Source organism: Mirounga leonina, unplaced genomic scaffold, assembly GCF_011800145.1.
Source record: "Mirounga leonina isolate KUSES-001 unplaced genomic scaffold, KU_Mleo_1.0 Mir_366, whole genome shotgun sequence".
Classification (NCBI taxonomy): Eukaryota; Metazoa; Chordata; class Mammalia; order Carnivora; family Phocidae; genus Mirounga; species Mirounga leonina.
In genome coordinates, this window is record NW_023270709.1 from 22,396,553 (window position 1) to 22,416,769 (window position 20,217).

At 39.9% G+C, this 20,217-nt stretch overlaps 1 protein-coding gene across 2 annotated transcripts in view; it reads left to right on the forward strand.

Annotated features, from left to right (window-relative positions):
- Positions 1-20,217, forward strand: part of CDKAL1 (CDK5 regulatory subunit associated protein 1 like 1) — a 661,526-nt gene that overhangs the window by 492,259 nt on the left and 149,050 nt on the right. For both annotated transcript variants that reach the window (XM_034985765.1, XM_034985766.1), the window contains one exon: positions 8,056-8,236. In XM_034985765.1, coding sequence (XP_034841656.1) covers positions 8,056-8,236 — 181 coding nt within the window. The remainder of the gene's footprint in view (positions 1-8,055; positions 8,237-20,217) is intronic.

Sequence of the window (20,217 nt, forward strand, 5' to 3'; positions counted from 1 at the left end):
GTTAATACACAGTAGAATATTGTAGCATACTGATGGAGAAACTCCTCGGCCACAGAGAAAGGACATCCAAGATGCTAACATGTGGGCTTATCAAAAACAAAGGCAGCTTGTTACCCAATCAATCTATGATGAGAAGCTTTTGATGATTTATTCTTTAATATTAAAGGGCAGAGTCGCTATTTATTGATGGCAAGTGTCAGCCATGAATGAGAGGGACCAACATATGAGAACCTGGAGGAAATGGGCACAGTTGCAGTGAGCAGAGGAAAACTTGTACAAAAATTTTAATTGGTGTCTTTAGAAAGATGAAGAAAGATGTTGCATCTCTAAAACAAATGATTAAATGGTAACATAAGAAAATGTGCTAGACTGAAAGACCATGAGTGTCCAGGTTGTACTCTGTACAAAGATTTACATGCCTAATCCAAGGCCTATTATCATGAAATGTAAAAACATCAAGAATAAAATAAATATCCTAAAAGCTTTCAAAAAGAGAGTAGAGCACGTAGAAAGAAGTTTGTATGAGTGAATCTGGACATCTCATCAGAACCTTGCCAGCTTGAAAAAGAAAGAATACGAAATCCTGAGGGCCAGTGTTTTTCACTTTGGAGTGCTGAGCACAACCTCACCATCAGTCAATGGTACGGATGAAGACGTGTTCAGATAGGCTAAGACAATAACAACAGAATTTCCCTGGCATTCTTTTTGGTGAAGTTTCTGAAAGAGTGCTTCAGCAGAATTAAGCAGAATAATAAAGAAATAAGAATACATAGCATTCAGGAAAAAGGGAAATGAAAAAAAAGAAGAAGAAGAAGAAAGAAAGAAAGAAACCAAAGAACAAAGAAGGATGGATGACACCCGGTTTGTTATGAAAGCAAACACACTTGAAGAAAGTAGGAGTGGCATTTCCAGCAGAAAAAAATAGAATCCGTGAATTATGTATATAGTACATTGAGTGTTTGGAAAACAGTATTAGTTTTTTTTATTTTATTTTTTTTAGTATTCTTTTTTTTTTATTCTTATGTTAATCTCCATACATTACATCATTAGTTTTAGATGAAGTGTTCCATGATTCATTGTTTCTGCATAACACCCAGTGCTCCATGCAGAATGTGCCCTCCTCAATACCCACCACCAGGCTAACCCATCCTCCCACCCCCCTCCCCTCTAGAACCCTGTTTGTTTTTCAGAGTCCATCGTCTCTCATGGTTCGTCTACCCCTCCAATTTCCCCCGCTTCATTCTTCCCCTCCCGCTACCTTTTTCTTCTTCTTTTTTTTTTTCTTAACATATATTGCATTATTTGTTTCAGAGGTACAGATCTGAGATTCAACAGTCTTGCACAATTCACAGCGCTTACCAGAGCACATACCCTCCCCACTGTCTAACACCCAGTCACCCCATCCCTCCCACCCCACCCCCCACTCCAGCAACCCTCAGTTTGTTTCCTGCAATTAAGAATTCCTCATATCAGTAAGATCATATGATACATGTCTTTCTCTGTTTGACTTATTTCACTCAACATAATACCCTCCAGTTCCATCTACGTCGTTGCAAATGGCAAGATCTCATTCCTTTTGATGGCTGCATAATATTCCATTGTATATATATACCACATCTTCTTTATTCATTCATCTGTTGATGGACATCTTGGCTCTTTCCACAGTTTGGCTATTGTGGACATGGCTGCTATAAACATCGGGGTGCCCGTACCCCTTTGGATCCCTACTTTTGTATCTTTGGGGTAAATACCCAGTAGTGCAATTGCTGGATCATATGGTAGCTCTATTTTCAACTTTTTGAGGAATCTCCATACAGTTTTACAGAGTGGCTGCACCAGCTTGCATTCCCACCAACAGTGTAGGAGGGTTCCCCTTTCTCCGCATCCCCGCCAACATCTGTCGTTTCCTGACTTGTTCATTTTAGCCATTCTGACTGGTGTGAGGTGGTATCTCATTGAGGTTTTGATTTGGATTTCCCTGATGCCGAGCGATATTGAGCACTCTTTCACGTGTCTGTTGGCCATTTGGATGTCTTCTTTGGAAAAATGTCTGTTCATGTCTTCTGCCCATTTCTTGATTGGATTCTTTGTTCTTTGGGTGTTGAGTTGGATAAGTTCTTTATAGATTTTGGATACTAGCCCTTTATCTGATATGTCATTTGCAAATATCTTCTCCCATTCTGTCGGTTGTCTTTTGGTTTTGTTGACTGTTTCCTTTGCTTTGCAAAAGCTTTTTATCTTGATGAAGTCCCAAGAGTTCATTTTTGCCCTTGCTTCCCTTGCCTTTGGCGATGTTTCTAGGAAGAAGTTGCTTCGGCTGAGGTCAAAGAGGTTGCTGCCTGTGTTCTCCTTTAGGATGTTGATGGACTCCTGTCTCACATTGAGGTCTTTCAACCATTTGGAGTCTATTTTTGTGTGTGGTGTAAGGAAATGGTCTAGTTTCATTCTTCTGCATGTGGCTATCCAATTTTCCCAACACCGTTTGTTGAAGAGACTGTCTTTGTTCCATTGGACATTCTTTCCTGCTTTGTTGAAGATTAGTTGACTATAGAGTTGAGGGTCCATTTCTGGGCTCTCTGTTCTGTTCCATTGATCTATGTGTCTGTTTTTGTGCCAGTACCATGCTGTCTTGATGATGACAGCTTTGTAATAGAGCTGGAAGTCCGGAATTGTGATGCCACCGGCTTTGCTTTTCTTTTTCAACATTCCTCTGGCTATGCGGGGTCTTTTCTGGTTCCATACAAATTTTAGGATGATTTGTTCCATTTCTTTGAAAAAAGTGGATGGTATTTTGATGGGGATTGCATTGAATGTGTAGATTGCTCTAGGAAGCATTGACATCTTCACAATATTTGTTCTTCCGATCCATGAGCATGGAACGTTTTTCCATTTCTTTGTGTCTTCCTCAATTTCTTTCATGAGTATTTTATAGTTTTCTGAGTACAGATCCTTTGTCTCTTTGGTTAGATTTATTCCTAGGTATCTTATGGTTTGGGGTGCAATTGTAAATGGGATCGACTCCTTAATTTCTCTTTCTTCTGTCTTGTTGTTGGTGTATAGGAATGCCACTGACTTCTGTGCATTGATTTTATATCCTGCCACTTTACTGAATTCCTGTATGTGTTCTAGCAGTTTCGGGGTGGAGTCTTTCGGGTTTTCCACATAAAGTATCATATCATCTGCAAAGAGTGAGAGTTTGACTTCTTCTTTGCCGATTTGGATGCCTTTGATTTCTTTTTGTTGTCTGATTGCTGTGGCTAGGACTTCCAATACTATGTTGAATAGCAGTGGTGGTAGTGGACATCCCTGCCGCGTTCCTGACCTTAGGGGGAAAGCTTCTAGTTTCGTTCATCTGTTCTACTGTTCTTTTCGTTTCTATTTCATTGATTTCTGCTCTGATCTTTATGATTTCTCTTCTCCTGCTGTGTTTAGGCTTTATTTGCTGTTCTTTCTCCAGTTCCTTTAGGTGGAGGGTTAGGTTGTGTACTTGAGACCTTTCTTGTTTCTTGAGAAAGGCTTGTATTGCTATATACTTTCCTCTTAGGACTGCCTTTGCTGCATCCCAAAGATTTTGAATAGTTGTGTTTTCATTTTCATTGGTTTCCATGTATTTTTTTAATTCTTCTTTAATTTCCTGGTTGACCCATTCATTCTTCAGTAGGATGCTCTTTAACCTCCATGTATTAACCTCCATGCATTCTTTCCGACTTTCCTCTTGTGATTGAGTTCTAGTTTCAAAGCATTGTGGTCTGAAAATAGGCAGGGAATGATCCCAATCTTTTGGTACCGGTTGAGACCTGATTTATGACCTAGGATGTGATCTATTCTGGAGAATGTCCCATGGGCACTAGAGAAGAATGTGTATTCCGTTGCTTTGGGGTGGAATGTTCTGAATATGTCTGTGAAGTCCATTTGGTCCAGTGTGTCATTTAAAGTCTTTATTTCCTTGTTGATCTTTTGCTTAGACAATCTGTCCATTTCAGTGAGGGGGGTGTTAAAGTCCCCCACTATTATTGTATTGTTGTCGATGTGTTTCTTTGCTTTTGTTATTAATTGCCTTATATAATTGGCTGCTCCCATGTTAGGGGCATAGATATTTATAATTGTTAGATCTTCTTGTTGGATAGATCCCTTAAGTAGGATATAATGTCCTTCCTCATCTCTTATTACAGTCTTTGGTTTAAAATCTAATTTGTCTGATATAAGGATTGCCACCCCAGCTTTCTTTTGGTGTCCATTAGCATGGTAAATGGTTTTCCACCCCCTCACTTTCAATCTGGGGGTGTCTTTGGGTCTAAAATGAGTCTCTTGCAGACAGCATATCGATGGGTCTTGTTTTTTAATCCAGTCTGATAGCCTGTGTCTTTTGATTGGGGCATTGAGCCCATTTACATTCAGGGTAACTATTGAAAGATAGGAATTTAGTGCCATTGTATTGCCTGTAAGGTGACTGTTACCGTATATTGTCTGTGTTCCTTTCTGGTCTATGTTGCTTTTAGGGTCTCTCTTTGCTTAGAGGACCCCTTTCAAGATTTCCTGTAGGGCTGGTTTTGTGTTTGCAAATTCCTTTAGTTTTTGTTTGTCCTGGAAGCTTTTTATCTCTCCTTCAATTTTCAATGACAGCCTAGCTGGATAGAGTATTCTTGGCTGCATATTTTTCTCATTTAGTGCTCTGAATATATCCTGCCTGTCCTTTCTGGCCTGCCAGGTCTCTGTGGATAGGTCTGTTGCCAATCTAATGTTTCTACCATTGTAGGTTACATATCTCTTCTCCCGAGCTGCTTTCAGGATTTTCTCGTTGTCTGTGAGACTCGTAAGTTTTACTATTAGATGTCGGGGTGTTGACCTGTTTTTATTGATTTTGAGAGGGGTTCTCTGTGCTTCCTGGATTTTCATGCCTGTTTCCTTCCCCAAATTAGGAAAGTTCTCTGCTATAATTTGCTCCATTATACCTTCTGCCCCTTTCTCTCTTTCTTCTTCTTCTGGGATCCCAATTATTCTAATGTTGTTTCGTCTTATGGTATCGCTTATCTCTTGAATTCTGCCCTCGTGATCCAGTAGTTGTTTATCTCTCTTTTTCTCAGCTTCTTTATTTTCCATCATTTCATCTTCTATATTACTGATTCTCTCTTCTGCCTCATTTGTTCTAGCAGTTAGCGCCCCCATTTTTGATTGCACCTCATTAATAGCCTTTTTGATTTCTACTTGGTTGGATTTTAGTTCTTTTACTTCTCCAGAAAGGGTTTCTCTAATAACTTCCATATTTTTTTCAAGCCCAGCTAGTATCTTTAAAGTGATGATTCTGAACTCTAGATCTGACATCGTACTAATGTCCGTATTGAGTAGGTCCCTGGCAGTCGGTACTACCTCTTGTTCTTTTTGTTGAGGTGATTTTTTCCGTCTTGTCATTTTGTGCAGAGGATAATAGATGAATGAGAGAACAAAATGCTAGCAGAGTAACAACGTCCCCAGAAAATATACTCTAAACAAATCAGAAAAGACCTGAAGCAGTGGGAAAAGAAAGGGAAAGAGAGAAAAAAGAAAAAGATAAAGATAAAAACGAACAAAAACAAAACAAAAAAACAACAACAAACAAAAACAGAATGTGATCAAATATGATCAGGCTGGTATATAGATCAGTGCCACACACTAGATTTGGGGTGTATTTTGGTCTTTTAGAAGAAAGTGCCTCCCAAAATTTTAAAGAAAGAAAAACTTATATATGTACAAAAATAAGGGTTGATATGATGAAGGGATGGAATATGACTGTAAAGATGGAAATTATAAAAAATTTTATAAAAGGAATTGATAAGTTGTTTGAAAAGAGAAAGAAGAGGATTTAAAAAAGAAAAAAGAAAAAACAAAGGGAGAGGATGTGATCAGGCAGGGGAATAGAAAACACTATATACTAGAGATTTAGGGTATATTTTAATCTGTTAGAAGAAACTATCTCAAAATTTTAAAGAGAGAACAACTTATCTATATAAGCCAAAAATACGGGTAACTACTATGAAGGGATAGAATATGACTCTAAAAATGAAAAATAAAAATGTTTTTTTTTTAAAAAGGGATTGATAAGATGTTGGTTGAAAAAGGGAAAAAGAAAAATTCAAAAAAAAAAAAAAAAGAAAAAAAGACAGTTAAAAAAAAAATTAACTTTGAAAGACTAAAGAATCATGGTAAAAAAGCCGTGAATTCTATGTGCAGTAGTCCCCTAGCGCTGGAGTTCTGCCGTTCTCATTGATCGGTAAACTTGGTCTTGGCTGGCTGTTCTCGCTCATCTTCTGGGGAGGGGCCTGTTGCCGTGGTTCCCAAAAGTCTTTGCCGGAGGCGGAATTGCCCCGCCCTTGTCCGGTCCAGGCTAAGTAATCTGCTCAGGTTGCTCTCCAGAGCTTTTGTTCCCTGCGAGCTTTCCATACAGCTTTGGAGGACGAGAGTGAAAATGGCGGCCTCCCAATCTCTGCCCCGTAGAAGCTGAGAACTCGGGGCCCCGCTTCTCAGTGAGCCCCCAGAGAAAAGCCGTCAGTCACTCCCGTCTCCCCGGTCTCCGGCTGCACTCCGTGCTCACCCGGCCTGTGACTGCGCATTTCTATCTCTGGCACCCGACCCCGGGTGGAGTCTCCAAACCCAGCAGATCCCTGCGGTGCGCTCCCGCGCGGCTCCTCCCGGGGGAGGAAGGTGAGTCTCCCCGGATCTGCCGCTTGTTGGGTCCCTGCTGGAGGAGCAGGGGCCCGACTGTGCCGCGCGGATCACGGTTTGGGGCCACCCCGAGCTGAGAGCCCGCGCCTGGGCTCCGCCTCTGCAGCCGGCTTCCCTGCTCCATTACCTGGGAGCTCTGCCCCACTCAGGCACCCCCGGTCTTTCTGTGACCCCGAGGGTCCTGAGACCACACTGTCCTGGAGGGTTCCACCCCCCGCTTAGCCACCGGAGTGACGTCCCTCAGCGGAGCAGACTTTTAAAAGTTCCGATTTTGTGCTCTGCGCTCTATCACTTGCCAGAAGCGGCTGACAGAGACCCCTCCCCCGCCGTCTATCATCTGAATATCGCCTCGGATTCACTTCCCCGCACGTCCTACCTTCCAGAAAGTGGTCGCTTTTCCGATGAGAGAGTTGTTGCTCTTCCTTTCTTCGATCTCCTGTTGAGTTTGTAGGTGTTCAGAATGGTTTGATCCCTATCCAGCTGAATTCCTGAGAGGAGACGAAATCCAGGTCTCCTACTCCTCCGCCATCTTGCTCCGCCAACAGTATTGGTTTTTGATGGATCTCATGGAGCTTCTAGAAAATGTGAACATAGGTACCTGGAATATGAGGCAAAAATTTATTTAAAAGAGTGTTATTAACTCTTGGAAAAATTAAACATTGTAGCAAAAGAAAACATGATGAAGTATACCAATTGGCTCTGCAGTGAACAATATCTTTGCAGTTATACTAATGGAAATGCAATTAATTTTAAAACTGTGCAGTGATGGGGCGCCTGGGTGGCTCAGTCATTGAGCGTCTGCCTTCTGCTCAGGTCATGATCCCAGGGTCCTGGGATCGAGTCCCACATCAGGCTCCCTGCTCGGTGGGAAGCCTGCTTCTCCCTCTCCCACTCCCCCTGCTTGTGTTCCTGCTCTCGCTGTGTCTCTCTCTGTCAAATAAATAAATAAAATCTTAAAAAGAAACAACAACAACTGTGCATTGGTTATGTTAGGAGGGGAGAGAGAGAGTTGCTTAAGGGGCTAAATCCTCATTTACCATACTAGAGAAGTTAGTAAATATTGCTTAAAAATCAGTAAGCCTGGAAATAGCAGAATAAGCATGGGTTTTAAAATATAGAAAAAAAGAACAAAGAAACATTCAAAAGAATTAAAAATGAGTGTCCCTTGAGGATGACAGGAGCCACTGTTGCCCATAAACTTTTTTAATATTTAGGACTCTATAAATACTCTTTGCAAATGTCCCTTTCCTAAAAAAATTTAGTTTTAAAAGGAATTATGGCATTTAAAATATCAGAGAAATAGAATAATTATGGATTGTATTCAGCTTTCTACATTTTTGTCGTGTTATTTTCTAGAGTTCCTGGAATAACTCTTGCTACAGATATTATCTGTGGTTTTCCTGGAGAAACAGATCAAGATTTTCAAGAAACAGTGAAGCTTGTGGAAGAGTACAAATTTCCAAGCCTCTTTATTAACCAGTTTTACCCAAGACCAGGAACTCCTGCTGCAAAAATCCCACAGGTTCCAGCACAAGTGGTAAGATATTTCTCTTGCAAAGTATTGGGTTCATCAGCCAGTAGCTACAAAAAGGCAGCTCGCTTGCTTCCCTTAACACGACTGGTTCAGGGGCGCCCGGCTGGCTCAGTCGGTTGGGCGTCTGCCTTCGGCTCAGGTCACGGTCCCGGGGTCCTGGGATGGAGCCCCGCATCGGGCTCCCTGCTCGGCGGGGAGCCTGCCTCTCCCTCTGCCTCTGCCGCTCCCCTTGCTTGTGCTCTTTCTCTCTCAAATAAATAGACACAACTGGCTCGTAGTATCACTTTTAAGTTAAACAATTTAGAGAGTTTTTCAAGATGGGGCCGGGGCAGGGGAATATTGGATGACTTGAATAACTTTAGGCAACTAAAATATCACCTTTTTTTCTTTCGAGGAGTGGGATTCAGATGACACTGGGGAAAAATAATAATCTGGTAGCACCTGTGTTGCTAAGAGAAATCTTGGATATTTGAAAAGAAGGCAACATTTAGACATCTGTGAGCAAAAGAAGCTTCATGTTTAGCTGAGTTCTGTAATTTGTTACTTACTGGGGGCCCCACGTCTTCCCTTCTTTTCCATGGAACAGATTTGATGTTTGCCATCCATCTGTCTATTTCAGATTTGTGTTGCTTTTACACAAATGAACCTCAACTTAATTTCATCCTTACATGTTCAGAAATGTATTAGAATAAGATAATTTAAGATGAATGTGAAAAAGTTTGAGATCCAGTAAAGGCAACCTGTTTTCCAGAATGCCTCAGAAATTAATGTTCTTAAAGTAATTTAGTTTCTAGATTTGTTGGCTAAAGATGAAAAAATGTTAATAAGCTTTAAGAGGAAGTCATATGTTTTTAACTGAAATTTTTGTTTTGTTTCAAATAACTAAAAGAAATTATGCTCTACCATTAATTTTCCTCAAAGCTTACATGAATAAATACTAAAAGGAATAACCCAGAGCTTGTTATTTTTTTCTATTATGCCATATGTGAATATCAAACATAAAACATACAGATTTTTTATTTCAACATTTGGTTGAAAAACCAAATATATTTTTTATTTGTATATATAGATAGATATAATATATTTTAAAGTCTGTTTTCCCCAATAAAACTGAAGTGAATATCATTCTTTGTTTTCTCAAAAATTTTGACATTTTTACTTGACGAGTTTCTGTGTATACAAAGTAAGAAAACGTTTCACAGGTAGACTGTTTAATTTTATTTCTTATTTAATCCATGAAGAAAGCAGATTATCGCACCATGGGCAGTCAACTTTTCACAAACATAGAAATAAGTCAAATTAATTCCTTATTTTTATATCTAAATTATAATTGCTTTTTTTTTTTTTAAAGATTTTATTTATTTGAGAGAGAGAGCATGAGAGGGGGGAGGGTCAGAGGGAGAAGCAGACTCCCTGCGGAGCAGGGAGCCGGATGCGGGACTCGATCCAGGGACTCCAGGATCAGGACCTGAGCCAAAGGCAGTCGCTTAACCAACTGAGCCACCCAGGCGCCCTAAATTATAATTGCTTTTATTGCATATGGCAAAATTCCCTTTTTTTGGTCTGCAGTTCTTCGAATTTTGGCAAATGCACCCACTAGTGTAACTGCTCCCACAGTTGAGGGCTGGAATGGTTCCAACAGCTCTCCAGAATGTCCTTTTTCCTTTCTTGTAGCTCCTTCCTCCCTCCCTCCCCACGTCCTGGAAACTACTGATCTCTTGTCCTTAGAGTTCAGTCCATTCTTACTTAAACTTTACTTCTTTAATAAGAAAGGTTTTTGATTTGTAACATACCCACAGAAACATGTACAGCTGTACATGTACATTTTTCTAAAGTGAATGCTCCCGTGTCCCCCCTGCACCACCCCCCCCCCCGGGGAAAAGGAAGAAACAGAACGTTACCAGTAGCCCAGAGCTCCCCATCCTGCCCTTCCCATTCCCTACCAGAAACCACTATCCCTTATGTTAACCCCAGACCTTCATTTGCCCTGTTGTTAAACTTGATATAAATGGAAGAATTCATGAGTGTTTGAATGTCTGGCTTTTTGTGTGTTTAATGTGGTAATTCTTTTTATTGTCCTTGTGTTTCAGTAAAATTAATATTTGCCACACAGTTCTTGCCTGAAGTCTTAAGTTCACTGTTCAGGGTTAACAAGAAATGGCTTTTTCTACTGACTTTTATAAAACATTTAGCTTGGTCAATAAATAATTTTCATCCTTTTCTTCATTGTTTATTATTATACTGCTTTTGAGGATAATACAGCTTTCCTAAGATTTCATGTCTGAAACATCTATATGTCTCTCTGCCCAGAGTTGAACCTGTTGCTCACTGGGATTGTCAGTATTTATTTCAGGCATTGTGATAGTCCTTCTGATCTGTCCTGAAATACTCAGGCACCGGCTGTCCTGGAGCATCTCCCGCCAGCCCCCGGGTTTTTTTTGGTTTTTTTTTTTATCAATATTATGTTGGTGAGACTAGTCTGTTTTTGCAGGTAGCTATGGTTCATCCATTGTCATTGCTATATAGTATTCCTTTGCACGCACATTTATCCATCTTCATGTGAAAAGAGAATTGGGTATGTCCAACCTTCCTACTAGTATAGCAACTGATACTGCTGTCCGCGTTGTTTAGACCTTTTGTCTGACTCATCTACGCAAACATGTCTGCTGGGTGTGTAGCAAGAAGTGTAATCTCTGGGTCATAGGAAATACAGTGGATCTGCTTTGTATTGCCAAATAGTTTTCCCAAATACTTGAGTAAATTTACATTTCCATCAATATATAAACATGCTAGTAGCTCCATATTCTTGCCAACACTTGTCATTGTTATGTTTCTGTTACTAGCCATATTGATGGGAATGTACTGTAATCTAACTGTGGTTTTATAGTTCCCTGTTAACTAATGATATCGAATGCTGCTTTTATGTTGATTGGATATTTGGATATAATTTTTCGTGAAGTCTCTATTCAAACCTTTTGCCCATTTATCTGTTGGTTTACCTCTTTCCTTTGTCCCCCACCCCCAGTCCCCTTCCTCTGATTTGTAGGAATTCTTTGTGCATTCAGAGTTCAAGTCCCTTGTTAGTCATGGTAATTTAAATATCTTCTTCCTTCTGTAACCAGTCTTTTCACTTTCTTACTGGTGTCTTTTGAAGACCAGACATTGTCCATTTTAATATGGTAGAATTTGTCAGTATTTTTCCTTTTGTTTTGGTGCTTTTGGGTCCTGTTTCAGGTTACTTCCCCATACCACCATGAATACACCCCTCAGTGTACTCATCCAGAAATTTTATTATTTTGCCTTTTACCTTTAGATCTTTAATCCACCTGGAATGTGTCTGTGTTTCACCATGAGGTGTGGAGGTCAAGAGTTTTGCTTTGTTTTGTTTTGTTTTCTATGGGGATATCCACTTGCACTAATGCCACTTACGGAATCTCATCCTTGCCCCACTCTCTTTCTGGTCCCCTTTATCATAAATCAGGTGTCTGTCTATATGTGTGCATCTCTCCCGGAACTTTACTCAGGTTTTTTGATCTGTTTGTCCATCTTTCTAAAGGATCACAATGTTAATTATCATAGTTTTATAATAGCTATCAACACTGCTGTATACGCCTCTCAACTCTCTTTTCCTTGAACATTGTCCTAACTACTCTTGGCCCTTTGCCTTTCTAATTTTGTCAACTTACACCAAAATATTTTGCTGGCATTTTGATTGAGATTGTTTTGATTCTATAGATCACTTGGGGGAAATTGACATTGTAATAATATCTGGTTCCCCATCTTTGAATAAAGTATCTCTTCTTTATTTTAATCTTCTCTAATTTCTCTCAGTAATGTTTTATAGTTTTCTGTAACTGTAACGAGCCTTGCACATCATTTATCAGTTCTGTTCCTGCATGCGTGTTCCCTGGCTACTATTGGAATGACTGATTTTCATTTTTTTGATTGTTATTGCTATTTAAAAATGTGGTTGATTTTAGTATGTTTATCTTTCACCTGTCAACTTTGCTAATTTCACTTAGTAATTCTAATAATTTCTCTATAGATCTTTCTTCAGAGTTTTCTATGTATACAATTACATCATCTGCTGATAGTTGCAGTTCTGATCTTCATAACTTTTATCTCTTGTCTTACTGCACTGGCTGGGACTTACAGTACGCTGTTGAATTGAATTGGCCATTTATCTCTTCTTCCCAAACCCAGAAGAAGAGTCTTCAGAATTTCTCCATTCAGTATAAAAGTTGACTATGGTTTTGGGATTAGGGAAATTCCTTTCTGTTCCTAATTTACCCAGAATTTGTGTGTGTGCTTGTGTGTGTGAGCATGTGCGCATGTGTGTATGTGTGCGTGTGCATGCTTGTGTGTGCCCATGCATGTGCGTGTGTGTGTGTGTTTTAATCATGAATGGAATTGAACTTCATCACTTTCTCTTCAACTACTGAAATAATCATATAGTTTGTTTTGTGTTAAATCTGTTAATACTATGAACTATACTGAATGGTTTCAGATGTTTAAATCAACCTTGCATTCCTGGGAGAAACTTCATTTGGTCATAATGTATTACTTTTGATATACTATTTTAGTTAATTTGCTAAAATTTTGTGAAGAACTTTTGCATCTTTGTGGAGGATTTGATCTGTAGTTTTCTCGTGATGTCTTCTTAATTTTGGTATGAGAGTAAAGTTGGCCTCACAGAATGAACTGGAAAGTATTTCTTTCTCTACATTTTTGTGGAAGAGTTTGTATAGAATTTGTATTATTTCTTCCTTAAATGTCTGACAGAATTGCCTAATACGGTAAGGAGAACTCCAAGATGGCCCCACAAGCTCCCTTAACCCCTCAGCTCCAACCAGGGTACAGACTCTGAATAAGCCCTGGGACTGTTAATGTAATATATGCTCTGCCCTTTGGTTTCTTGGTTCTGCTGCTGAGTCATCTTTGCTTTTTTCATGGAGGGTGGCACAATTTTCTCAAAACCTTTGTGAGTCTTACCTAGATTTCCCTAGAGTTGGTTCTGTTAGACCAAAGCCACATCTATAGATCTTTATGATCCAAGCCCTTCTCTCCTGTAGCCCCCTGCTGGATACTTTTCTTTGTATCGTGCTTGGAACTCTTGGGGCTTCTTTACTCCACCCCAGTCTCTTTCATCAACTTTGCAAAACGTCAGCCATTCTCTCTTCAGGTGTTCCTTTGGCTCCATTTTCTATCCCTCCTGGGATTTCAATTATATATGTTAGATATTTTCATTATGTTCCCCAATGTCTATGCTGTCCTTTTTTATACTTTTCATTCTTTGTTCTCTTTGGGTTTCTGGATTTTTTTTCTCTTTGCCTATTTTTTAGTTTCCTGATACTCACAGCAGTCACTGGGCCAACAACAGCAGAAGTAACATGCCATGGTCCCTGGAGGAGGGACACTGCTGTCACCACAGGTGACAGGGTCTGCGTCTCCAGGTGATTTGTGTATGCATTAATATTTGTGAGGTGCTCTTCTAGTTCACTAAGCTTCTCTTCATCTGTGTTCAATCAGCTGTCCAACCCATCTATGAAATTTCTAATTTTTAGTTAATTTATTTCTTCTTCTTCTAGCAGTACGATTTGACTTTTTTCTTCATGGATTCTAGTGTTCTAATAAAATTCCTCATATTTTCCTTTGTATTTTTTGAACATATTACTCAGTTATCTTAAAGCTCATTCTGAATTCTCCAGTATCTGGATCTAATATTGGTTGTTTCTGTTGTCCTTTTTTTTTTTTTCTTGATTTTGATCATGTCTTTTCTTTCCATGTACGTGATCATTTTTGTTAAATGGTGACCATTGTTTGTTTAAAAAACAAAATGAAACGATAGGTTCTAGACAGTAATGTATCTTCCTCCAGGAGGATTTCATTGTGCTTCTACCAGGCTCTCAGGTAAGGATTGATTATTTTAATTGGTCTGAGATTGATTTTTGAATCTGTTTCTCAGCCTTTCTGAGGATTGGTTTATTTCTGGTTTGCCCTTCCTTTTTGAATGCAGCCAGTGGTGTGCTGGGTATTGAATGACTGACTCTCAGTGGGAAGGCTTCTTCCTTGTAGCATTTGCTCATTTCCATAATGTAAATACATCTACTGCTGCCCGTTTCCAACTACCTGTGTGGCACACATGAACATGGAATTGGGAAGAGATGCCCATAGTCCGCTCTTGTGAGCTGGTAGAAAGCCACATCCAGTGTACCTCTTCAGGGCCTCCTCTGATATTCTGTGGTGCTTACCAGGGAATTTTTGTCTCCCCAGGCTCATGAGAATGCCAAAGGCTCTGCATAGTCTCTAAGTCTCTTAGCTTTTGCTTGGCTCCTCAGCCTCCCGGCCACTGCTTACAAACTAATAAACACGTAGAAGGGAAAAATGGCTCCAAGTGTTAAGCTCATGGACTTCCCTTCCCTCAAGGTCCTCACTGTCTTGCTAGGTTTTGAGGTTGAAACAGGACATATTATATATTTATATTCACCTTTTCTAATTGTTCTTGGCAAGACCACTGGTCTGATACAAGCTCGTTTGCCTTAGCCAGAAGCAAGACTAACTGCATAAAATCAGCTTTTGCTGATGCTTTTGCTTTTCCTCTTGTCTTTTATCTTTTAAACATAACCCCTTAACGTCTTCTTTACATTTTTAGATCTTAATAACCCAGTCCTGGTATAGCAGAACCTCTTTTACTGTTTTAGACTTTATACTTTAGAGCAGTTTTAGGTTTACAGCAAAATTGCGTGGGAAGTACACAGACTTCGCATGGACTCCCTGTCCACACACGTACAGCCTCCCCCAGTGTCAACATCCCACCCCATTTGTTAACATTGATGAACCTACACTGACACATCATTATCACCCGGACTCCGTAGCTTACATTACATTCTGTTCTCGGTGTTATACATTCTATGGGTTTGGACAATGTGTAAGTACATGCATCCACTGTTATAGTATCAGGCAGACTAGTTTCACTGCTCTTCCCTGCTCTGTGTTCCACCTGGTCATCCCTCCCTTCCCCTAACACCTGGCAACCGTTGATGCTTACTGTCGTCATCGTTTTGCCTTTTCCAGAATGTCATAGAGTTGCAGTCATACAATATGTAGCCTTTTCGGATTGGCTCATTTCACTTAGTAACATGCATTTAAGTTTGCTCCATGTCTTTCCATGGCTTTCATTTTAACACAGCAGACATTTATTGCCTCACAGTTCTAGAAATGAGAAGTTGAAAGCAGGCCCCCTGCTCCCTGTGGACCATGTATTAGAATCTTTCCTTCTTAGCTCTGCGCAGGTTACTGGTAATCGCTTTCTTCCACTTGCAGATGCATAATTTCAGTCTCTTCTCCATTGTCACATGGTGTCCCTGTGTAGCTGTCTTCCCATGACTGTCTCCTTATAAGGACCCCTGTTGGATTTGATTAGGGACCCACCCTACTCCTCATCTTAATTAGGTACCTCTGCAGTGACCCTCTTTTCAGATAAAGCTACATGCTGGGGTGTCAGGGGTGAAGTACTTCCACATATCTTTTCTGGGGTAGAGGGGAGATACAAGGCAGTCTACAGCACTTCTCTACCTTCTGTAATTATGCTCCAGGTAAAAACTGCAGCCCAGAAGAGGTTCACCTTATAACATTCACAACCTTGAATAAGGGGAATTAAACATTAATGATGAGACTTTAGAGATCTGCAGTCCAGGAGAGGATATATGATGTGCACTGACTCTTCATGGCTCTCTTAAATTTACCAACAATTAATAATTGCCTATTTCTCTCAGGTACTTGATGAAACTGCTTAACAACCAGACTTCACTGAAGTAAGACACAGCTGCAAATAGATAGCAATTCTTTCTTACCTAATTTATTTCCCATATTCCTGCCCCAAAAAATCAACAGTAAAGGTAGAATCTAACCCATTATTGAAAGAAAGCACAATTCCGTTGTTTTCAAGTAACGGCTTTTTATCCTGGCTTTAGAATGCCTCTTGGTGACAGTCTCTTGTTTTCTTAGACATACTTTATTTTCACTGAAATTAAGACCCAGAAATTTTCTCGTCTGCCATAAATGATGTAAAATAGAGAATTTCAGTGTAAATTCCCCTTTTCTCGTAACTACCTTTACATGAATACTAGTATTAATATAAATAAATGCCAGTTTTTAATGTTTTCTAGTAGAGCTCTGATAAATGAACCAAATTATGTGTATTTCTTAATCATTTAAATCACCAAATGGATAAAGCCCAACTGAGTTTTGATTTTGCATAGGTGGGTGGGGAGGATTTTTCTCCAGTCTTCGATTGCCTGCTGAAAAAAGAGTATAATTCTGTTAAATTTATAATGAAAGTCAATTAGACAGTGTATTTTCATGAACAAGATAAACTAAAATTTATTTTTTCTTAGCATTTGCAAGATTATTAATGTATAAGAGATTTAATAGTAAGATCACCTAAGCTAAACGAGAGTGACCTTAAACTTTTAGATGAAAGGTCAAATTTGCATGTTTATATTTTCTTTTCGATTGAGTCTTCCTTCATTAGTCTTCATTAATCTTAAGTAACTCTAATAGTATTTTCAAATTGTTGCTGAGATTCTTAATCTGCCTAGAAAAGGTCACTTAAGTTTAAAAAGTCTTTGGATCCTTAGCTATCAATTCCAGAGTTTCTTTTTAAGAAAATTTTGATGAAAAATAATGCAGTTGAGATGAAATCTTTAAGAGGCCTGTGACTTGAAAAAAAAAAACTCTTTAGGTGACAAGAGTGGCTGTCGGAATGTTCGTATTGGTTTAAAATGTTAAAATTGTGATCTAAATCCACCTGCTTACTTGTCTCACATCTTGGAACCAGAGAGTAAGATCATGTCTTTAGATACATGCGAGCATAAAAAGAACCATAACTTTTAGCTGCAGTTTCTAGAATATTTACCCTAAGGATAACAAGGCCTTGGTACTGTTCTTGACTCAGCCCTGAGGTGTGCGGGTATGTGTTCCTGAGAGATCTAGAAGGGCCACCCTTGGGGTCAACAGAGGCAGCTTCTCTGGAAGTGTCCACAGTAGGTTTCCCTGTGAGGGACTGAGTTTTTGCTGGAGGTTTTCAAACCAAGGCAAAGTGACCATTTGAAACAGATGTTGAATAAGGAATTGTTCTTAAATCATATACAGAGCTTATTCAATGACATATAATGGCTCTCCCAAATCCAGCTGCATATGAGTCCAGGACATACTTTATTTTAAAAAGCAAAACAGAAATATAGCATACAGAAAGAGCTTTGTCACTTTTTCTAGATGTCCCTAAAATTCTTGTTCGAGTACATCAAGTTGCCTTAATGGAAGAACACTTTTATATCCTAGCTCTTCTGCCTTACTTGATAAGATAACTGCATTGTTTACACATTCTCCTATTTTCAAACTAAGCCTTTTTCTTTGGGGGAAAGGTAAAAATATTTTCAGGAGTCTTTATACTCTAGATTGGCTAGTACTCTTTATTCTAAACTGATTCCCAAACACACCTGGAGGGACACACCTTTTCTCAAGATCCTTTTCATTTTAACTTCTTTTTTTTTTTTTTTTAAGGAGGAATATCTTGGGATTCTTCTGCAGTTAATTGTATTTGATCCCTCCAAATACAGTTAATCTTTTAAGTTCTTTTTTCCTGGACATATTGTTTCTCTTTTTACTTCCATTTTGGATAGAGTTTTTAGCCTGACCGTAGTTCTGTTGTGTATAGACTTCAGCAGATCACTGAGATCACTGAGATTAGATCACTGCTCATAGTCTCCCATGAAGACTCTGTAGTAACAGCAGTAAAGAATGATCTGTATTCTAATCCAGAGAGATGGTTGGGAACCTCCTACCTTGTGTGAGTTTTTATTGAAATGTTATTCATTTAACAAATAGAAAATTGAATTTAATGATCTCTAAGGCCCCTTGAAATTCTTAATAATCTTTGATTCTCTATCATATGGTTATAAGGCCACCTTTCAAACCATATTTTAAAAGTCTGCTTTCTTTCTCTAGATCATTGGCCTAAGTATGTAATCTGCATTTCCCAGTTCTTTTATCTTTTACTTTATAATGAATCTGAAAACTTTTTGCCTGTATAATCAATTAATTGACTAGGAATACTAAAACACAATAATTAAATTGGTTGTTTATGAGGGCTCAAAATGGCGGCAGTGGGACCAGCTGTGCTAGGGAGAATAATGGGCCCCCGGAAGATAGCCACATCCTAATCCCCAAACCTGCGAGTGTGTTACCACAGTAGTAAAAAGGTCTTCAAGAATGTGATTAAGTTAATGCATTGAAATGGCAGATCGTCGCGGGTTATCCGGACGGGCCCAGTGTAGTCCAGGGGTTCTTAGAAGGGGAAGGCAGGAGGGTTCAAGTTCCGGGGAGGAGATGTGAGGACACAAGTAGATGATCAGAGTGATGTGCTCTGAAGATCAGGGCAGGACAAGGAGTTAAGGAATGCAGGCTGCCTCTGGAAGGTGGAAAAGACAAGGAACAGGTATTCCCTTAGGCTCTCCTGAAGGACTATAGCTCTGTTAATACCTCGATTTTAGCCTGTAAGACCCATTTTGGACTTCTCCCTTCCAAAACTGTAAGATAATACATTTGTGTTGTTTCAAGGTGCTAAGTTTGATAATTAGTTACTGTAGCAATAGGAAATTAATATGCCGACAGTGGGATGGTTTGAACTGAGGGCATTGTCTAGCTTTGGGAGGCAGGTAATGAATTGCTTTCAGCTCTTCGTGCTGCCCAGGTTGTGCTGTACCCCTGGGTCACAAAGGCTTGTTCCCAGGTCTGTGAACACTAACCCTGCTGCTACCCAGCGGGCGCGGTCATCTACAGGCCTAATCACAGTAATGCCAGAACAAAAATAATGGCATGAATCAACATTCATTTAGCAATCAGCATATGTCCAACGTTGCTCTGAGCCCTTTCTGCGTATTACCTAATTTCATTCTCCCAGATTATTAGAGTCATTTTGCAAATGAGGAAACCCAGGCACAAGGTAATGACCTAACGTACCCAAGATTACATAGAGAAGCTCCCACCTCCCTCTCCACTCTTGGGTCTTGTAATTCCTTCCAACACACTTTGTACTCTCACAGTGCCTGGCGGCTTGGAGTTCCCAGCGTGCACCCATGCTCATCTCCTCTGCCCCAAACTCCCTAGAGGGAGCTGCACATGAAGAGCCCCGGGAATACAGAAAACATGGATCATTTATTGAGCATAACAAGCATGATATTTAGGACAGTAAGGTGTGTTGCAGTTTTCTGTTTATTTTTCAGGGGGTGGAGAGCTGCCCAAGAGTGTAAGGTTAGTATTGTCCATGAATGAGCCAGGTGCTAAAGGCAAGCCTTAGACTAAATGGCCTTATCAGCCATGTGACATGGCCTCAGGCTGTCCTGTGGGTGGGAGGGAGCTACCGAATACCAGTGATCCTGTGTTTGTTTTTGAAAACTCTTTCTAGGTGCAGGGGACAAAGAATAAAAGAGTCAGAAAGCCTAATTAGGAAATTGCACAAGTCAGGTTTGGAGACTTAACAGGTGAGTTTTAAGAAGTCTCTAGGACTTATTCCTGAGACCCATTTTTCCTCTGGACTTAATAGTTCCAGGTCTTAGACTTAGCTACATGTCAGCAAAGTTATTTTGTGTTCGGTGGAGAATATTAGTTTGCTGTACAGAAGGTCACTTAGTTGGCTTTTGATTGATTCCAGGCTCACAGACAAATATTGGTAGGCCAGAACATTTTACAAGGACCCTTGAACGGGCCAGAAATTTAGGGCATCACATCTTGTTTCTGCCTTTGTTCTTGCTGGCGCTGTTGGTGTTCTGTTTCTGACTTAGCCACGAGATTGCTCACTAGACCAGGCCTTGGCCTCTTCTACTCAGAAGGAGAAATGCCAGACCCTCCAGACCCCTGCCCTTGTCTGTTCTCTATCCCTCCCCGAACATGGTTTTATCTCTTCCCAAACTGTTCCTACACGG